Here is a 19777-nt window from a genome sequence, read left to right as displayed (position 1 = left end):
GGGGTGTAATAAATTTGACTGATTGAATTTGTGAGTTTCTGCTAGGGATCGGAGGTACGGGAGCAATGGAAAAATTAGGGGAAAAATAGAAATATTCTTTTAAAAAATGGGAAAATATGGGAGTGTTGGAAATTAGTAGGGAGGAGAAACTGGGAAAAGTTCAGAAAAAAATATAAAAGAAAATTGAGGAAAAATTGGAGGAACCCCTCTTTTCTTCGAAAATTTATCCTGTTTTCCCCAACCTGAGTTTGGCTGCAATACTATTTCTACACAGTTTCCTGGGAATACGAATATAATATGGGAAGACTGATTCTTTCCCTTCTTGGAAGAATGGATAAACAAGCTGTGGGAGTTTGCTTTGATGTTCAGATAAGCTTCAAATCTTAAAAGCCAATCTGATATAGAATTCAGTTCTAATTAGAAACCATTTCTGGACTCTAACTGAATGCATGGATTTGTTCTATATAGTCTGTATTTCAACTTCATGGGAAATACTAGATTTTGAGTATTTTTTAAAAATAATTTTTAGTGAAGTTTTTTTAACAGAATTAAAAACAGTAGACATTTTGAATTAAAGAGGAATAAAGAAAAATGAGAAAGTGAAAAAAATATAGAAAAAAAGAGAAAAGAAAGATTCTAAAGAAGCAGCTTCTAATCTTCTTGACAGCGGTTATAGACATATTTATATTTTACCCTCTCTCTCTCTAAGGTTACATCATAATTTCCTTCTTTCCATAAGTTACCTTTTCTAATCTTCAAACCCATAAATCACAATTCATTTTTCTCTTTTTTCAGTAAAAAGTCCATAAGGGGTTTCCAGTCACTGATAAATGCTGTTTATAAATCCTCTCTATATTCTTTCTTTCAAATGTTTAATAAAAAAAAGAGTATATAATATGGAGCTCTACCGAATAGTAGTAGTAGTAGTAGTAATAATAATAATAGTAATAATAATAATAATAATAATAATAATAATACAACAATCTGCCTATCTTAGGTCCTTGGGAAGCACTCGATAGGTGGATAAACATGCCAAATCCAGTCTAAACAACTGGCTGACTATGCAACCAATAATAGTGGACATTCCAATTCCAGAGACAGCAGAAGAGGAGAGAAAGAACTAGAAAAAATCACAAAATACAAAGACCTGCAAATAGACATAGAACGACTCTGGCAAAAGAAAGCAAAGATTGTACTAACAGTTACAGGCACCATGTGTGCAATCCCAAAACATCTGGAGCACCATTTGAAGACCATCGGCCTTGACAAAATCACCATCAGTCAATTGCAAAAGGCAGCTTTACTTGGAACAGTTCATATGCTGCGATGATACCTTTAACACCATCACACAACAACATCTGCCTATCCCAGGTCCTTGGGAAGGACTCAATAGGTGGATAAAATTGCCAAATCCAGTCTAAACTTCTGGCTGACTGTGTGACCAACAATAATAATAATAAGGCTATCTTACCCTGACTTCAGTTCCCACAATGGCTAGAGGGTGCCTCCAGAAGAGAAGGACATGAGACAGTAGAAGGCCTTTTCTTGTCTTCCCCAACAACTGGCATTGAGATGTTTTCTGCCTTTGAACTTTGAGGCAGCATAACTATCATGATTAAACATCACTGATCACCTTGGACTCAACCAAGTCTTTCTTCTGAACTGAGAATATAAAATGAGAAGAGGTGGTTTCACCATCATGCTAAGTCATACTCTGGCATATGCTTGTTTTGGGTTTACTGCAGTGAGTGAACCTGCTCATTGTGGATTATCATTCTGTGTGAACTAGGCCAATATGGCTTATTCAACAAACTGTAATTTTTGTAAAAAAAATCCTGGCTTAGCATATGCTGGAACATCTGGAACCCTAATCCAAATCTGGATTCTAGCTCTATCTATCTATCTATCTATCTATCTATCTATCTATCTATCTATCTATCTATCAATCAATCAATCACATTATGGTAGCCAGCTAGCCAGACCACGGAAATGAAGGGGACATCACAGGGAAATTACCATAGCCAAAAGAATTATGTGAAATCAAAATAAGAGAATGGGAGAAAAAATGGAATTTAAGGAATTTAAACATACAGTAGCTAAGATTTTACAGTAATCCAAGAAAACATTCTAAATGATTCTCTTGTTTTATAACCTGGCTGATATTGTGCATGGCAGAGTGTTAGCACAAGCTATAAATCTTTCTGCCATTCCATCGTGTACATACAGAAATAAAAGATTTCACATTTAGATATTCTAATGAAGTAAACTGCGCATAGTGAAGAAAATTTCAATCTTAATCCAGAACCCGGATGGATCTTGATAAAAATCTACTTTCCACTGCATATCCTACTAATCTGCCAATTGTCTTGTTGGAATCTTTATTTCCTTCTGAATGTGGACTGCAAAGCTCTCCCTTCCACTTAAATCAGGTGGAGCAAACCTGTCGTGAAGATTGTTTTGATAGAAGTGTCGTTTGAAAGTTTCTCAGAGATTTGCTGAGAGCTAGGAAATGTAACATTTGTGAAAACATGCTAGTGGACTATTATTATTCAGTAGTTCAGTATGTGCTTCTGTACCACTACTGGGTTGCTGGGGGGCTAGTATTCCGGAATACTGGCAGGAAAAAGAGTGAAAGAATAGGAGTTAAGTAAGGTGCATGCAATAGTTATACCATCTTAGGCTTGCATTTTTTCTCTTCCTTATCTCCGTCACTGGGAGAACACTGATAAAAAACTATAAGAAAATAAAGAGCACTTAGAAGATGCATTATTAAAATAGTACTGACATGCCGGTGATAAACTGCTCATCAACTTCTATTCAGATGCTGAAAGGCCTGGGGGGTGAATCTTCATTTGAGGGCTCCCTTCCACCCCCTCCCCACTCCTTTGCCTATGTATATTTCCCATCTCCTTTCTTTCTTGCCCATTGAAATCAACAGCCCAGGAAATGGGAATATACTATATGGAGAAATCCAAAATAAGACTTGGGATTCTATTGATCTGACTGGTTTCTCTTGAATGGTATTGATCTATCAAACCATTTCAGCTTCTGAACCATATTTTGGATGGTCCTCTAGAGTTTGAGGCCCAAAAACGGTGGGAGATAAATCTAACAAATGAACAAACGAGGAGGAGGTTGGATTAATGGCTTCCTTGTGAGCTAGAATGATGACTAGGCAGTTGGAAGATTTTCCTGATTTCTTATAACTAATGGCAGGGGAAAACCATGTTTCCTACTGGTCAGAGGATTGAACTGTTCTACTGGCCAGTGAGAGAAGTGGGCAAAGCTACTTATTACTCCAGGTGCTTCATTTGTGTGTGTAGCTCAGGGTCTGTGGGTTGCTTGTCCCTCCTCCAGATGTGCTTTTAAAACAGTGCAAGATGATCATGTAGGCCTGGTAGAAAACAAACTCCAAAATCAGCAGAAATGTAAAGTTTTTCTTAAGAACAACCACACCTCAAATAACAGACAAGATTTTAGAGTTACAGTATTCTTCTGGTTGCTGTTTTTTTTAAGAATGAAGAGAAAGATAGAAAGTCTGGCTTGAGTCTGATACAGTGGGAAAAACTGAGTTGCAGCAATAGTTGTCCTCCCTCTTTCTAACAAGATAAATGTGAGCAGCTGTTTAGATCTGCTTGTTTTCTTAACATCCAGCCTGAAGATGTCTGAAGTGTTTGGTTGAACTTCAAGTTTGCTCACAACTCTCTTCTGCAGAGTTTTGTTAAACCCCAATGCTTTCTCACTCCTTCAGGGCAATTTTAATTTGGTCTAGGTAATGGTGTTGCACAGTTGGGAGCTGTGTGGTCTATAGAATAAAGGGGCATATGCAGTTTTCACAACAACCTTTTTTAAAATGAAACCATTATTGTATTTTTTTCAAATATTTATAACACTTTCTGGATCAAGTACAAGCAGCAAACAAAATACAGGCATGAGATAAGGCAATAAGGCAGAAGTAAGATCAACCTTTAAAATTAAGAAATACAAAGGAATACATTAAACAACCCAGCAGATAAAACAACCTCCATCAATAAACTGTAGCATAACTAATAAAACTCACAAAAAACACAAAAATAAATGGGTTTGCATATCATGTTATGTCATAACATGACTTGCTAAATTTCAGCTGTGGGAGTCTAGCTATTGTGATTTATAAGCTATGTTTTATGGCTTGATACATTGTGCAAGCCCAGGTCCTTGTGGCTAATGGTTTGCCCAAGTAGGAATGTAGGACTTCTTCCAAGCAGAGTGAATTGGAGAGATTCTTTTAGATTGGTCTTTGACAACTTGATACCCTCCTCCTAGATGTGCTGCTGGGGCTGTCGCTCCCAGAATTTACTTGTGCTGAGCTACCTTGATGAAGATTGATTGTGCTCCAAGGCCATCAGCTGTCCCATCTCTGCTTGTGGGAAGAAGAGAGTGTTCAACAGCTGCAGCTGGCCTTGCACCTGATTAGTACTTGGATGGAGGATCTCTAGAAAATCCTGGGATTGTAGAATGGGCTGGGAAGTAAATCCCTGGAGAAGGCATTGGCAAACCACTTCCATGACACTTCTAAGACTATTGTGTGGATGCCCTTACCAGGAGCTGAACTCAACTTGCCAGAATCTTTCATCATGGTAGGGAGGAACAGCAGACTGGGTGGTGATGGGACAGAGATGATGAGATGAAGTATCCCAAAAGATTGCATGGTTCTCTGACTTGATCAGAACACTAAACAAAAGCACTCTACCTTTCTCACTTTTTATTGCAAGTCCCTTTTGTCTACTACGGGTGCATTTCATGTTCTTCTTCTTTAGCATGTGGTGTTATCAAAACAGTATATAGTTAAATAACTATATCAAAACAATTAGGATAAAATATACTGAATCTCAGAAACAGCCAGTTGGAATCAAGAAAAAGTAGCAAGAATAACAAATATAATTACTATATTGCTATATTTGGGCCACTTAGTGCCTCTCCAAACATGACATAAAGTCAGGAGTTAATAAGCTACAAAAATGAAATAAATATACAAATCAATACCTTCAGTAGCAAAAGTACAAAATAATAAAGCAACAGCCAAACACTATAAAAATGAAACAGGGGATCATTAAACAAGAGTCTTCAGTGCAGACATTAAAATCTCTAGGCACAGTGTTAACCATATTGAAAAGGGCACCAGCTGAAGACCATATAAATCTGGTCCAAAACCAGCCAAAGACTCTCACATCTGATTTAGTCTTCTGGAGGGGTAGAGATTTATTATTATAAGAGGAAAAATACAGTGTAGCCCAACCCCAGATCCATCCTTGAAAGGCAAAAACTCAGCTGACCTTAGATTTCTCTTCCTTTGCTTATGGAATCATATTAAAGAGAGATGTACGCCAACAGCTTGTGGAAGGACATTCAAGATCTCTGGAGTTTAAACCAGGAAGATCCTGCTTGTTATAGAGGCAGCCTTGCTTGCCGGAGATTTAACATTAAATTGAAGGGGCATTTATAGAGGGGGAAAAATAATTTATTGAGATACTTGGTGCTTTGTCCATTTCTGCCATCTCTTGAAAGGTTGACTGACGAGAGGTCAGAGATGATCAGTACGCTTCTCCAAAAATAGTTTTCCTTTCTCTCATCCAGCTTTTCCCCTTAATTCCCCTTCAAATCTGAGATGTGCGATCTAGGATCCTGGGTGTGTGATCTCTGAACACATTGGATAATTCCTCATTGCAATTTTTAATGTGACAGAAGGGGAAAATTCTGAAATCCACAACTAAACAAAAATAATGTGAGTTATAATCTTCATCAAATTATAATATAAAGGAAATCAGTCATGAATGAAATCCCATTTTTGCCCTGGCTGCATCCACCTACTATTTTGAGGAAATGCACCCTTAGAACATCACTTAGAGGTCCTTGAATCTCTTGGCTTGGGAACAAATGTGTAAGTTTTTGGCACAGTAGGATACATGAAGTCCCTGTTTTGATTTAACATTCTGATGCAAAGCAAGCCACTTAATGGCTTGTTCAATAAATCATAAGTAAAAGAATCCTGGCTTAGCATTCTGTTCAAATTTGCCCAATGAATCCTAAACCAATTGTGCTAATCCTATCCTGCCATTTTTGATGTAATATATCTTACAACATTTGTATTCGATTACTCTCCTGCTGAGATATTTCATGTCTTAGGGCCCTGCCGAAATGCAATTGCTGATGGTGAAATTTGCTTGCCTTTTTCTGATGGTGTCTTGTTCCTTGAAGGCAGGGTAGCCCACCTTTACAAAAGGAGACATATATATCATCAAAAAAGAGCCACCTGAGATAAAATCTCAGGTTGTTATGAGCATTGTGGAGGTCATAGTGAGAATCTCATTTGTAAAAGTCAATAGGGAAAAATACATGTATTTATTAAATGGGCACTAATACTAGAGAACATTCAACAAATTTTCTTTCTTATTTTATCTTTAGTTATTTCATACCAAATCAGGGGCATCTGTAGATGGGAGGGTCAAAAAGGTCAAGATGGTGGTCACGACCACATAATGAAGCCCCACCCATTTTTAGTGTGTTGTGGTATGTGTAAAAAGGGGCCTGCAGGGTTCCGATCACGTGGTCATGGCCGTTACTGATGAGGATAATAATAATAATAATAGCAACAACAACTTCATTGGGTGGAGCCTATCATATAGAAAAGAAGGAATGTTTCAAACTTTTAATTTCCTTCTTTACAGGTAAATGTGTATAGGCTGTGGTTTTAAAGAGATAATAGAACATTTGCCATCCAGAGCACAGTAGTGGAAACTGACACTAGACATAAAGGAAATCTGTGGGTTGCTGCAACTGGCCATTTTCCATACCGCTTTTCCTTCCATTTTGCTGTGCACTGAAAGCTATTGTAGCTACTCCAATACCCTCATTATTTGACTAGTAAAAGAACAAAAGAACGACTCCACTGAATCAGGCTGAGATCTGTTCAGTCCAATATCTTGCTTGCTTCAACGGCCAAGCAGAGGTCTTCAGGAACCCAACAGTCAGAATATGAAGTTTTGTTTAACAACAATTTGTTGAATGAGCCTCAGTTGGCAGGCTCACACATTATACTAGGATATAAATCATGGTTTACAAAATATAATGACTGAATTCACACCACATCTGAAAACAAAACCACTTTGGTGCAAGAGGTGAATTTAGTCTGTTTCACGCACGAGTACGTGTGTGCACATGAATGAGTAGAGGGCCACCACCACACACAATGCTTAACTAAGTCAGGTTAACCTACAGCAGATGCTTTTGCACAATGTGCTAAGTTTGTTTAGTGTTAAACTTGGTTAGGTTCTTTTGTGGTTGTCTAAAAACGTAGCCCATTTTGTTAGTTTATGGTTCAATATATTGCATGAATCCAGAAAACGGATTGATTCAGTAATGAGGTTGAACGTATTGTATAAATGATTGTCTGAGTTATTCCTAATGGCCACTCCTTTGTAGGAATTTCTTGTTTATAATGACCAATGTGTCATAGTCAGATTAGGAATGGGGAGACCAAGAGTCGAATTCTTTCTCAGTTGCAAAGCTCATTAGGTTGGTTAGTTAGTTAGTTGGTTAGTTAAACTTCGGCACTTCCTGATTAGAGACTGACTCTGGGTGGCTCACAATATAAAAACAACACAAGTACAACCAGATAAGTACAAAAACAGTATGGGAAATAAACAGAATGGCAACGCAGACAACTGATATCAAAACACATGCAAGAAATAGCAAACATGCTGTCTTTAATAGGTTCCATCTACCCAGCGCCTGGGGGAACAAGCAGGTCTTTAAGGCTTTCTGGAACACCATCAGGATGGGAGCCATCCAGATCTCGGGGGGGGGGGGCTCATTCCAGAGGGCAAGCATTAATTGTCACCAGTTATAACTTTTCAGGTTAACTTTCCTTGCAAGACTGTTGTGAGGATGAATGTAGGAAGCCTATCAGCTTCATTGAATGTCTTGGAAGTAAAATAGGATCCAGCAAGATTAATATAATATAATAATCATTATGAGAAGGGGTGGGCCAACTCGAGAAATGTTGCTGCCTAAAGCAAAGTTACTAAGGGTGTTTCCACTTCCTCACCATGTCAAAGTGTATAATACCCAAAGCTGGATTTTTTTGGCACCTGATGCAGAAAAACACGCCAGATCTCTGTGACAGTTTAAAAAATGCAGTTATGATATAGGAAGTCGCTAATTATTTATTTTCATTAAATAGAGTAGTAACTAACCATGTATCATTGTTTCACAACATTAAAAATCTGCTAGTAAGTTAGCCATTGCATGCTGCTGTACAGGCTGGGATAGAGATGGCAGGGGGGTATTTAGGTTGAAATCCAACACATCTGGAAGGCAGATTGCAGATTGGGGAAAATTGGGGGGGATCTGGAAAGACTGAAGCTTCCAAGCCAGAATCATTATCAAAACACGCCGAGATGCCCTCCACATTAAGAATAACAAGTGGGCTGCAAGAAGCCCACATTCCTGTAACAATTGGATAAAACAGCTAAGATTTAAATTCTGGCCGTTATATAAAGTTGGTTGGATTCCTGGATCTTGCAGTAGCTGATTTTCATTATTCACTTCATGTATCTGCAATAAAAACAACGTCTCCGTCGGAATCTTGTCCTCAACTTTTCTGTTGACCCCCAAATACTGGTTGAGTTTCTAGAGCAGTGTTTCTCAACCGTGGCCACTTTAAGATGTCTGGACTTCAATTCCCAGAATTCCCTAGCCAGCATGCTGGCTGGGAAATTCTGGGAATTGAAGTCCAAACATCTTAAAGTGGCCACGGTTGAGAAACACTGCTCTAGAGAGAGATTTACTGCTGTGCTCTGGTGAAGCTCTGATGGGATCTTTACTAAACTCTTGATATTTGCATCTGTTTTCTTGATCTTGCAGGCCATCCGATGCACTCTGGTAAACTGTAGCTGCCAGTGTTTTAAAACTGGAAAAATAAACCAACGACAGTGTGACCAGTGTCGGCATGGATGGGTAGCCCATGGTAATATATTATGATGCACTAAAATGCTTTGTAATGTGGTTGATGTGTATGTCTGTGTGCGATTCCATTTGGAGTTTTAAAGTCAACTCAATTAAATCTCCAGCTCGGTTGTCTGAAGCAAATTGACTAGTCTGTTTGAATCATTGAACAGTACCTGATCCCTTTGAATTAGTTTTGCCTCTGTGCATGTACAGATCTTTTTTTCCAAATTGATTTGAAAGTCAGAATTGAATCAGTTCAACTTGAAGACTGGATTCAGAGGACCAAATGAAATCAGATCTACTTTCCAAACTGAATCAGACCAGCAATTTGAATCAGATTTTGCTGATTTGCACACCTCTATTGTATAGCTGTCTCCTACTGTAGTCATACAATTAGATAAATATATAAATTCAATCCTACCTGTAAAATTCAATCTTTTTACATGGCAAAGTTGATACATTAAAAAAAAGAAAGAAACTAGAATGTTGCTTATAATTTGATTTGGTGTTGTTTCATTTGAGGGAAAATGCTGTATTTTATTTTCTTGTTCAAGTCTGCTTTGTAATCTGCTTTACAGTTAAGCACGTGCTGAATTAAATATTAGAAGTAAAACAATGGGTCTGGGTTGGAAAAGAGAAAGGCAGATGAAGAGAAGATGGGTCTAAGACAGTGTTTCTCAACCTTAGCAACTTTAAGATATGTGGACGTCAACTCTCAGAATTCCCCAGCCAGCCAAGCATTCAAAATGATCACTTCTGATTTTTTTTTTTTTAAATAAGCCATCAGAATCTTGTTACACGAAGCCTACCTGTAAGAAAAACTTAGAAAGGTTAGCCTTTCTTAGCTATTTTGTGTCAGATTCTCCCTGAACAATTTGTAGCAGAGATTAAAAACAGAAGTGACTGTGCTTTGTTCTTTAATAACGTGCCTTATTTCAGTAAGTCTGTGACCTGATTCATGCATTGCATCAAGCTGCGATTTGCTTGGGCATGGTCTTCTGAGAAAGCCACAGTTGAGTGAGTTCCCACAACATTCTAAGTCATTAACCGGTTTACGGATCCTAGTGGCTGACCTTACACAATGCACTGTGCATAAAGCAAACTAAAGACATTGTAGCTTTGCGTGCTGTGTGAACCCAACCTAGTGGTCTGTTTTACCCAGTTCTCTCTCCTCTGACTGATAACAACTCTACTAGAACTCAGCAGAGAAAGGACTTTCTCATTCCCTGTTATGATCAGAGTCTTTTAACTGAAAATAATGAGAACGGAACCCGGGATCTCCTCAGTGTTGAACTACCGAACGATGGAGAGTTCTGTGTGCATTACTGCGCTCATGGCAAATTGTGAACTTGCCCCGAATCAGATATTGGATGACTCCATCTGTATCATTCGCAATCCAAGATTAAAGCACAAATCAAAATTAAGATTTGCAATGGTAGATTCCAGAGATATTTCATACTGGTCAAGGAGACAGAAGCACTTGCTTTAAAGGGCTTAAATCCTACAGGTTGCATATTTCTGTGTATAGATTTTAGCACCTGATTTATAGCAAGGGTGAGCAATCTATGGGCCCAACCTATGATACTATACTACAACTCCCAGCCTCCTTTGTCTTGTTTCTTGGGGTTGCTGGGAGTTGTAATTCAGCAATAGCAGGAAGGACACATCCCTTGCCTATTGATCAGATGCTTGTGATTTGACAGACCTGTAGGGAACGTTGTTGGAATGGCTGTTAAGACATTGGTTACTGAATGATCAGATGGACAATATTCCCTAGTTGCTGAATCATTACTGTAGTGTGGTTATTTTGTACCCAATTATCCATAGGTTGTTGCATTTTCTTTTCATCTTTTCAGCTTTAAGTAAACTAAGGATCCCAAACCTATACCCAACAAGCCAAGTGGAAATAGTCCAATCTAATGTGGTCTTTGATATAAGCAGTCTCATGCTATATGGAACTCAGGCAGTTCCTGTCCGCCTCAAAATTCTCCTAGACCGTCTTTTCAGCGTCCTGAAGCAAGAAGAGGTAATACACATCCTCCACGCTCTAGATTGGACACTTCAGGACTACATACGGGGATATGTTTTACAGGTAAGAGTCAAATTCATGGTTCTCATGAAGAGACAAAGGGCTGGTACAAAGGCAGCCAACCTGGAGCCATTGGAAACCAAAGTATCAGAACAAGTAGAAGATTGAACATTTCTCCATAGAGTTCTTTAATAACAGGGATGGAATCACATGTACTTCCGTTGAAACACAAATTTTATTACACATCGAGTTAGCCAAAGCAACCTAAAAGGAGTGGGGATGCAACTCCTTTATATCGAGTTACGCAAATTAGAATATACAGATGATTGGCTAATATGATTGATGCAAGTGGTTAATAGAGCCAGAGAGAGTGTGGATTCTATGAGCTAATGGGGGGAAAATACAAAAACAATGGTGTACTGGATTTGAGAAGAAAAAGACGACGTTCTAGAAACCTCATTACTGTGTAAGGAGTTATTTTCATGGGTTTATTTTATACCAGCCTTGCTTTCTGTAGGCCTTACTCACTTCTTGGTATCTTTTCACAACCTTACCAACATTCTTTGGCTTTCAAATTGTTTTATGGCTGATGTGACATAATTTCTTCAAGTCCCTGGGAAGGTCATGTAGGAAGGGGAGTACCGCTTGCCCTAACTAGCACCATTTTTCTGCTACATACACTTATGGGAACTGAAAACTTTGCACGGGTCAAATGTAGGAACTCAAACCAAATGGACAGCCCCTCCCAAATGAAACATCCCAGTAAACTGCACATCCTCAGCAGTTGTGGAGTGTTGGGTGTCAAATGGGGAAAAAAAAGGGAAATGGGGTAAATGGAAGTTGAAAAGAGCTCTCTTGGAGGAGGGCATTGTTATCTGGCAAGCTGGAACACAGAAGTGGAACCTTCTTGTAAAAAGATAACGGTACGTGGCAAGATTCTATTCCACATTCCCATCATAACTTTGAAAAAATAGATAACTCGAATGATGTCACCCAAAAATGCGATTTGGTAGAACTGGTACATATCGCTAGTTCCTTGCTAATAACACAGAACACACAGTTCCAGCTGCTGTTTGGGCATGTCAGTCAATCACCTACTGTCAGTCATTTTGGACTGATTTCAGTCTGCAATAAGCTATAGTTTGTTTAGCCATGGCTTGTTGAATAAAGTGCACTTGGCGGATAAGGGAATATACTTGGAGAACTTTTTCTTTCCATACTTAGAATCCTTATATGTTTAAAATATAGTTCTGGATTGATTTGATTTTTCTTTTTTTCTTTGGTTTTGTATGCCTCACTTTTGATAGGTTCCAGAATAAGTTTTTAAAATCTGAAGCATTTCAGCTGTGGACAGACATTCTGGTACTGCTTCTGTTAAGAAAGAAAAAGGCTCATTTGGCTCAACAGCCACCAGCTGATGACCCAATTTTAGATATAAATGTGCAAATATTAATGTGGCAACCTCTTATTCTTGAACCAACCAAATGTATGGTTCCTTCCTGCTAAAGTCTGAAAATAAGTAAATATTTGGAGGGGAACAGTTTAATTACTACAATTTTAATGAGAACCTGCCACCCCAAAATTGGCTAAATAATGGCAGTCGTGATTTTCTGGTGATTTCCCCTTCTTTTACAGAAGCTCTGTTGCAAAAGTTCTAGCACTTTGTTCCCTGGTCTGTTGGAGTGTCTGTGAATATTCTGATGACATCAGAGCAGCATTAGCCAATGGTGGCAGAGGCTTCATTATCAAATGTCATTCACTGTATAATTATTGGCCTGAGTGACATCCTTTCAGATTTGACCTGCATCAAGGGTAGAAGTCAACTCTATACAGTACACATGCCCACCTCTCGGCTGCTCATTCAACTTCCTTCTTTTAATGTAAAGTATGATTTACATTATGCCACAAATAAATATTTAATGCCACTTGATAATCTTGCTTTTTAGTGTTAAGATGAAAAAAAAATGGGCTCAATTACCTTGAACCTCTTTTGCATGAAAAATTGATGATGATACATTCTTCAGCATCTTAGAAACCTCTTGCGTGCCCAGTGAAATTTCTCAGTAGGCCATCAAATACATGTTCTGCAATAAAATATTTATTGTAGTTATTGGGAAAAGTTTGGTAGGGTTGGAGTTTGAAAGAACTCCAACACTCTAGTGTAATTACAGCTGTGCTCTGTGAACTAGGGAAGGATCGATTCAAGTTCATTTGTTCTCTGATTGTAGTGCAGAATATGATTAAACTTGCAGAGAAAGAATACTCAACTTAGAAGTGGAACCAAATCTCCTTTTGATTGCTCCATTCCTTTGCCTTGTACTCAGGTGTTGCTCCATTGGCACATATCCTAATATTATTGGGATAATTACAAAATGTTTTCCAAACACCTGTTAGGATGACTTTAGAAATAACTTATGCCAAGGTGATTGAAAACCAAGAATAATATGTTGCAAAGTTGCTAGCAACCTGTCCACAAGTATATCATTTACGTGGATTTCACTAGACAGAATCCCTGATCTCTCAGAAAGCTGCCTGTTATACAGGTCAGCAATTAGCAGGGGCTAAACTGGCTCCTAAGAAAGGGTTCCTTTTCGATGTAGTCTAGCAGGTAATCCTTCGTTCCATTCCTGCTGGATTCCTTGAAACAGCTTGGTGGAACAAATGTATATAAGAATGAAGGCTTCCAAAGCAGCTTGCAATTTGATTTTTAAAAGTCATTACCAAAAAGGAAAAGGAAGCAGAAAAGGAAGAGCAAAATATAATTTACAATAAACTTGCATCTTTTATAAGTTAAGAGTGGGACCACAATTTAAAGTTGCCATCTTGCCATCTTAATCCCAGGCATAGGATTTTAAACTTCCCATTGAAAGAAGAGAGAAGCTGTCCCAATTCTTCTTTCTCATTATCTCCCCAGTTGTCATCACTCCCTTTTCTTATCTACTCTGGCAACCAGGTGTGTTGTACGGCAAGTAGGCCAGATAAGTGAAGAACAGCAGACTACTTGGGTACAAGAGCCATGTCTAGTTTCTCTCCTGTTTTACAGTGATTGAGAGTGCTCTACCTGTTAGACATTAAACGGAGCATTTCTCCATTCAGTCACCATTCAGTCATCAAGCCCAACTCAATTAACTAGTCTACTTTCTTTTGAGGTTAGTATGTTGCCCTTTCAAGTGTATTGTTACTGTTGTTATCTGTCTTTTGAAGGATGCTTCAGGAAAGGTCCTGGATCACTGGAGTATCATGACCAGCGAAGAAGAGCTGGCTACCTTGCAGCAATTTCTGCGTTTTGGGGAAACAAAGTCCATTGTGGAGCTGATGGCAATTCAGGAGAAAGAAGGGCAATCCATTACTGTCCCCACAACCACAGCCAATATGGATATTAGAGCATTTATCGAAAGCTGCAATCAGAGAAACTCTAATCTTCCTGCGTCTTTAGACAAAATACACCCCATCCACATCCATCACTTTGAAAATGTTGTCAATAACATGGCATTTATGCTGCCATTTCAGTTTTATAGCCCTGTTCCTCCACCTTTGATTGGTTCACTCCCAGAGAGGCTCTTGATGGAGTCCTCTCAAGACCACAGTGCTGACTTGAAGCAAGATGACTTTGTGCAGTTTGCTGAAAACAGTTTCTTAGCTTCCAACCCATCATTTCAACCTGAAAAGGAGAAGGGGACAATCAGCCCAGACCTCACTCTGAAACCAGAAGAGGATGTTTCACCAAGTGGTTTGAAAACTCAGACAATGTCCTCCAAGCTGGAAACAAGCCAGGTATCTCAAGAAAGTAAAATGAAGTCAGTTGACAAAAATGGGGCTGGAACAAGGAAAGGACGTGTTTTCTGTACAGCCTGTGAAAAGACATTTTATGATAAGGGCACTCTGAAGATCCATTACAATGCTGTGCATCTGAAAATCAAACATAAATGCACCATTGAAGGTTGCAACATGGTGTTCAGCTCTTTACGGAGCCGAAACCGTCACAGTGCCAATCCCAACCCAAGACTTCACATGCCCATGAACCGAAACAACCGAGATAAAGATCTCAGAAACGGGTTGCCCATCCGAGGCCTGGAGGAGAACAAAAGGACTGATTTGACCCTTTTACCTCCTGATCACAGATCAATTCCTATCTATGGGAGTTCTTGTACTGATTCAAAAGTACAATCAAGTTTTCACCATAGCGGACAAAATGGTGTTCTCTTTCCCAATTTGAAGACGGTGCAACCAGTCCTTCCATTCTACCGCAGCCCGGTCACCCCAGCTGAACTTGCAAATACACCAGGTACGCTTCCTTCTCTACCTCTGGTTTCCTCATCAGTACCTGAGCCACAGGTATCCAGTGAGTTGCCCTTTGATCCATTGCCTAAGAAAAAATCCCGTAAGTCTAGCATGCCCATCAAGATAGAGAAAGAAGCCGTTGACCCAACTAGCCCAACTAATGAAGTTGCCAGTTCAGAAGATGATGTGACTTCAAAGGCGGTAAGTGAAGGGCCTGCGGAGATGGGGGTGTCTAGGATAGAAAAAAATACGAATCATCTAATGGAAAAGCAATCTCACTCAGAGGCATTGTGGACATCCATTTCCAAGGTTGGAGGGCCCAAAACTTTTCAGTCTGTTGAGACAAATAGCAAGTGTGCTGAAATGGACAAACTGCATTGCCCTGAGAAAACAAAAAAGCCAGAGCAAAACCAATCAGTAAGAATAGCCTCTTGTGAAAATGCATACGAAGCGCCTAACCAACACCATGATGTGATCAAAGCAGCAACTGAGCCATACAGCTACCTTAGAGAGCAGTTGAATTACAGGATCCCAATGACCGACTGGCCTGAACTGCATTACCACTTGTTGAGTGGAAGCAGTTTCAGCACACTGTCCAACCGGAGCATGGCCATTCCTGGGTTTGAAGCATGTAAAGATACGGATCATGGCAATCCCCAGGCCCTAGAGCTTCCACAGGAAGACACACGCTTTCACTGTGACATCTGCCTGAAGACCTTTAAAAACCCTTACAGTGTAAAAATGCATTTTAAAAATGTGCATCTAAAAGAAATGCATACTTGCATTGTGGAGGGTTGCAATGCTGCGTTTCCCTCACGTAGAAGCCGAGACAGGTAAGGATGCGTTGGGCAAAATCACTGTGTGCCCCTGTGTGTTTAAAGTAAACCAATTTGCACAATAGAGCCTGCTTTATACTTTGGAGAATGCCACAATCTATCATGCCTGCTTCACTGGCACGTTACACCCTTTTGTCAGAATAGTACTAAAATGAAAATCCATTGAACCAAACTCTGCTTTTCAGAAGACAAGAAGGCATTAAGCAAAAAGGTGATAATCGTATTGCTGGTAGACTATGAGAGTGGAAAAGAATTCCATTTTTTTAGAGAGTTTAGAGGGTTTAAGTATATCTTCACATTCCTCCTTGTAGATATTTTTTTAAAAATCTGTTGGGAACTAATTTTGTAGGGGGTACTTTTTTCTTGCCAGATTTTCTATCAGTGTTATAAAGTAAGGGTGAATACTAATATGTCTCCAGGAATCATTGTGGCCCTTGAAGATCCCTCTGCATTTTTATTCATTTTATTTCTATAATCATTTTTATCATGCCATTCTAGTATTCAATAAGCATAATCTGGTTTCTCTTTATCTTGGGAGGTAAAGGGCGAGTGTTGATTTTTTTGGAATTGTCCTGGCCTTGCCATTTCTGGAATGTGACCACTGACCCAAATGAGGTTCCCCAGCTTGTTTTTAAATTCAGGTAACTCAAACGAGGAATAAGGAAGATGGTGCTCTGTAGCATCCTGGCAGTTTGAAGGCAGATGAAGATGCTGGCTATTGAGTGGAGTTCTTAGGTCTTATCAACACTGGTGTCTCAGACCTGATGACACAGTTATTTGTTGTGGTTCTGCAGATGCCAAGTTAGAGTTCCACTTGGTCCTAGCAAGACTCACATCCTCACCACCTACTTCATGCCAGGCTTTCTGAATGCTGTGATGCACTAAAATGAACTTCTCATCAGTCCCATCTAGAGAAGTTCATAACAATCAGCATTAATTGGGACTGCTGCATTTATAAATAAATAAATGTGTAATAGGGCAAAGTCACCATTTACTTGAACCCATGTAAAGAAAGTTATGCCATTAAGGATGTGTCCTAGCAAAGTACAAGTAGACGCATAGGAAAAGCATAGAGAGCGACAGGTACGTCTGGGCTCCACAGAGATTTCTAAAGCATTTGTTAAGATTTGCTGAGAAACTAGAATAGCATGCTAGCATGCGTTTCCTAATTCCAGTCTCTCAGATTTTCTTATAATTATTGGCTTTCATCTGCAAGAAAACAAGCACTTGTTTTCATTCACAACTTTCCAAAATACACACATTTGATACTTACCTTGTAAACTTTTCCTAAGAAACATAGCTTTGTATGTACCCTTAAATAATAGATGCCCTTTTAATAAAAGTATGCAAGTTTGTGCTTTGTTGATGACCTAAGAGCGCTGTAAGGACTGCTTGGGGTTAGGCCACCCAGTCTTGCAGACAGATTACACCTAAGATGGGTATTCAGTGTGTAATTTTTGAGTCATTGAAAACAGGCTCTAGTGGATTCCATATTTTACTGCAGCTTGGTCTATGATGGAATCTTTGCTGGAGGATCATATTATCTCACTCCAAAATAAATTCATAGTATATTTCTTGTATATCCCTTATTTCCAGTCTTCTCCTGCTTAGCTAGCAGCAGTCACTGCAAAGGTACTAGCAGCATTAAGCAGCAGATGCAAATCTAAACACAAGTTGAAAGCCATTCCTTCATGGCTTCTTGTCTGGCTTTCTGAACCAATGGGCTATCTGGCTGCTGAATAGCCATTGTGAAAACAGGCCCCAGTTATTCTACATGAAAGAACATGTGTATCAATTTTTTAAGCCAATATATGGCATGATTTTTAATGCTAATTTTATATTCCTATCCCAGCTTCTATTGTTTCTCGTTAGTTTTCTGATTCCTGTAACATTCCCCCTGTGGATGTGCTTCTATCTGGCATGGCATTAATGTGAAGAGCTCAAGACACCCAGTTCGTTTCCATTCAACTTCTTCCTGATCAACTTAACTCTTATTATTTTTAAACAGGAAGTTTCCCAGGTCATCTTTTTACTCTAGATATTTCTTTTACTCTAGACACAGCTCCAATTTAAACCTTCACCATAAGCTTTTAACAAAAGATCCTTTGGACATCAACAAGAACCATTTCAACGCAATTGATCTCTTGAAGGATATGGCCAAAGAAGCTTGCCCAGAAGTCTGTTTGAAAGGGCATATTGAGCAACAAACGTCTGTCATTTTCAAAGGCACAAACAGAACTGGCAGCTTAGTTTTCCCCATGAGCAAGATTGCAGAACCCTGTCCTGAGGACTGTAGGTATGACCCAAATGAGGGAGCAATTCTGGATTTAAGCACCACATCTAGCATTAAGTCAGAGAGTGGGACTCACTCCTCCTGGGATTCTGATGGAGGCAATGAAGAAAGTCCAGGAGTTTTGGAGGACAGCAATGAAAGCTGTGAAAGTACTTGTTTGACGCCCAATGAAGAACTTTACCAAGACTGTTTTCCAGTGGACCACCCTAACCGGAATTTCTCAACCATACCTTCCAGCTTGCCAATAACCTGTCACATCTGCCAAAAAAGTTATAGTAACAAAGGAACGTTCAGAGCCCATTACAAAACTGTGCACCTACGTCAGTTGCACAAATGCAAAATCCCAGGCTGTAACACAATGTTTTCTTCCGTTCGCAGCAGAAACCGGCACAGCCAAAATCCCAACTTACACAAGAGCTTGAGCAGGTCAACCCACAGCCCCCTGTAATATCTCAGTATTTCAGAGCAATTGCCACTGCGTTATATTTATCATTTCAGCTTCTTTTTAAAAAGCATTAGAAAGAGATACCATTCATTTGCTTTTCCGCACACTCTGTTGAAAACACAGGCCACAATTCTATTCCTGTTTAGATGCACCCATTGGGTGGGTTAGGTTTTTCATACTGTAAACGTTGGTCAGCAGATCAAAGAGATTCAAATCTAGCACAGAAAATGGTATCCCAAAGTCAGATTTTCCCCCTTTCGCGCTCTTTCTTCTGTTATGAAACAGCCCAGATTGTGACACCAATGTTTTGCATTTGACACACGCATGCCATTTTCCGCACGAGCCCTGTCTTTTTTTTAATGTGTAGCTCCTCCCTCCAGCTGACTTGACAGTATTAAAATAATGTGGTGGTTTCCCCGTAACTTCTTATTGCATGCCAGGGAACTGAAAGACAGACTGAAGAAAAATGTAGCATTTTTCGGGAGTTCTTGGTGCAGTAGAAATTCTACTTGAAGATACATTGTTGGGTTCTGTTCCACTACCTGGCGTGTATGCTGTTCTCACCACATTTGAAAACAGCAGAGTCCCACAGGCTTTCTTGTCTATGTGAAGAATTAGAGTTGGCTTCAAGATGGACCTATGAACTGCCAGATGCTACAGCCACTCAGCAGTTATTGGGTGTCTCTTGAAACCTACTTCCAAGCAACCCCATATTTTTATATGCAAGGAAACAAGCCCTGGAAACAATACAAATTTCATTTTATTTTTATTTTGGAAAGACTCTCCATTAACTTTTGAGAGCTTCTGAAAGATATCAGCATGAATTCTATACAGGACGAGTGAGTCCTGAGAAGCTTCCAAAGATTTTGAACCACATGCAGGACATTTTGAAATGCAATGTATAT

At 39.3% G+C, this 19777-nt stretch overlaps 1 protein-coding gene and 1 long non-coding RNA gene across 2 annotated transcripts in view; one reads left to right on the top strand and one right to left on the bottom strand.

Annotated features, from left to right (window-relative positions):
* The window catches only part of LOC148214791 (uncharacterized), a 91671-nt gene that overhangs the window by 53411 nt on the left and 18483 nt on the right, over positions 1–19777 (bottom strand). The window lies entirely within an intron of this gene.
* Positions 8236–19118, top strand: BNC1 (basonuclin zinc finger protein 1). Its single transcript, XM_025170553.2, has 5 exons — positions 8236–8270; positions 8847–9007; positions 10845–11080; positions 14222–16131; positions 18191–19118. The coding sequence occupies exons 1-5, from the start codon at positions 8236–8238 to the stop codon at positions 18873–18875; spliced, it is 3027 nt and encodes a 1008-aa protein (XP_025026321.2). The 3' UTR covers positions 18876–19118.

The sequence above is a fragment of the Python bivittatus genome, unplaced genomic scaffold (genome assembly GCF_059951505.1).
Source record: "Python bivittatus isolate LINGU-HERP-01145 unplaced genomic scaffold, Pbiv_v1 ctg000530_np1212, whole genome shotgun sequence".
In the NCBI taxonomy this organism is placed as follows: Eukaryota; Metazoa; Chordata; class Lepidosauria; order Squamata; family Pythonidae; genus Python; species Python bivittatus.
The sequence above is the reverse complement of the archived record's forward strand: the minus strand, read 5'-3'. Positions and strand labels throughout refer to the sequence as shown.

Excerpts from the sequence above, each read along its gene's own strand:
- BNC1 (XM_025170553.2), top strand. The coding sequence starts at position 8,236 with ATGTATCATTGTTTCACAACATTAAAAATCTGCTA. Across the intron at positions 8,271-8,846 it reads ACAACATTAAAAATCTGCTA|CTCTGATGGGATCTTTACTA; the intron begins GTAAGTTAGCCA and ends GCTCTGGTGAAG. Across the intron at positions 16,132-18,190 it reads TCACGTAGAAGCCGAGACAG|ACACAGCTCCAATTTAAACC; the intron begins GTAAGGATGCGT and ends CTTTTACTCTAG.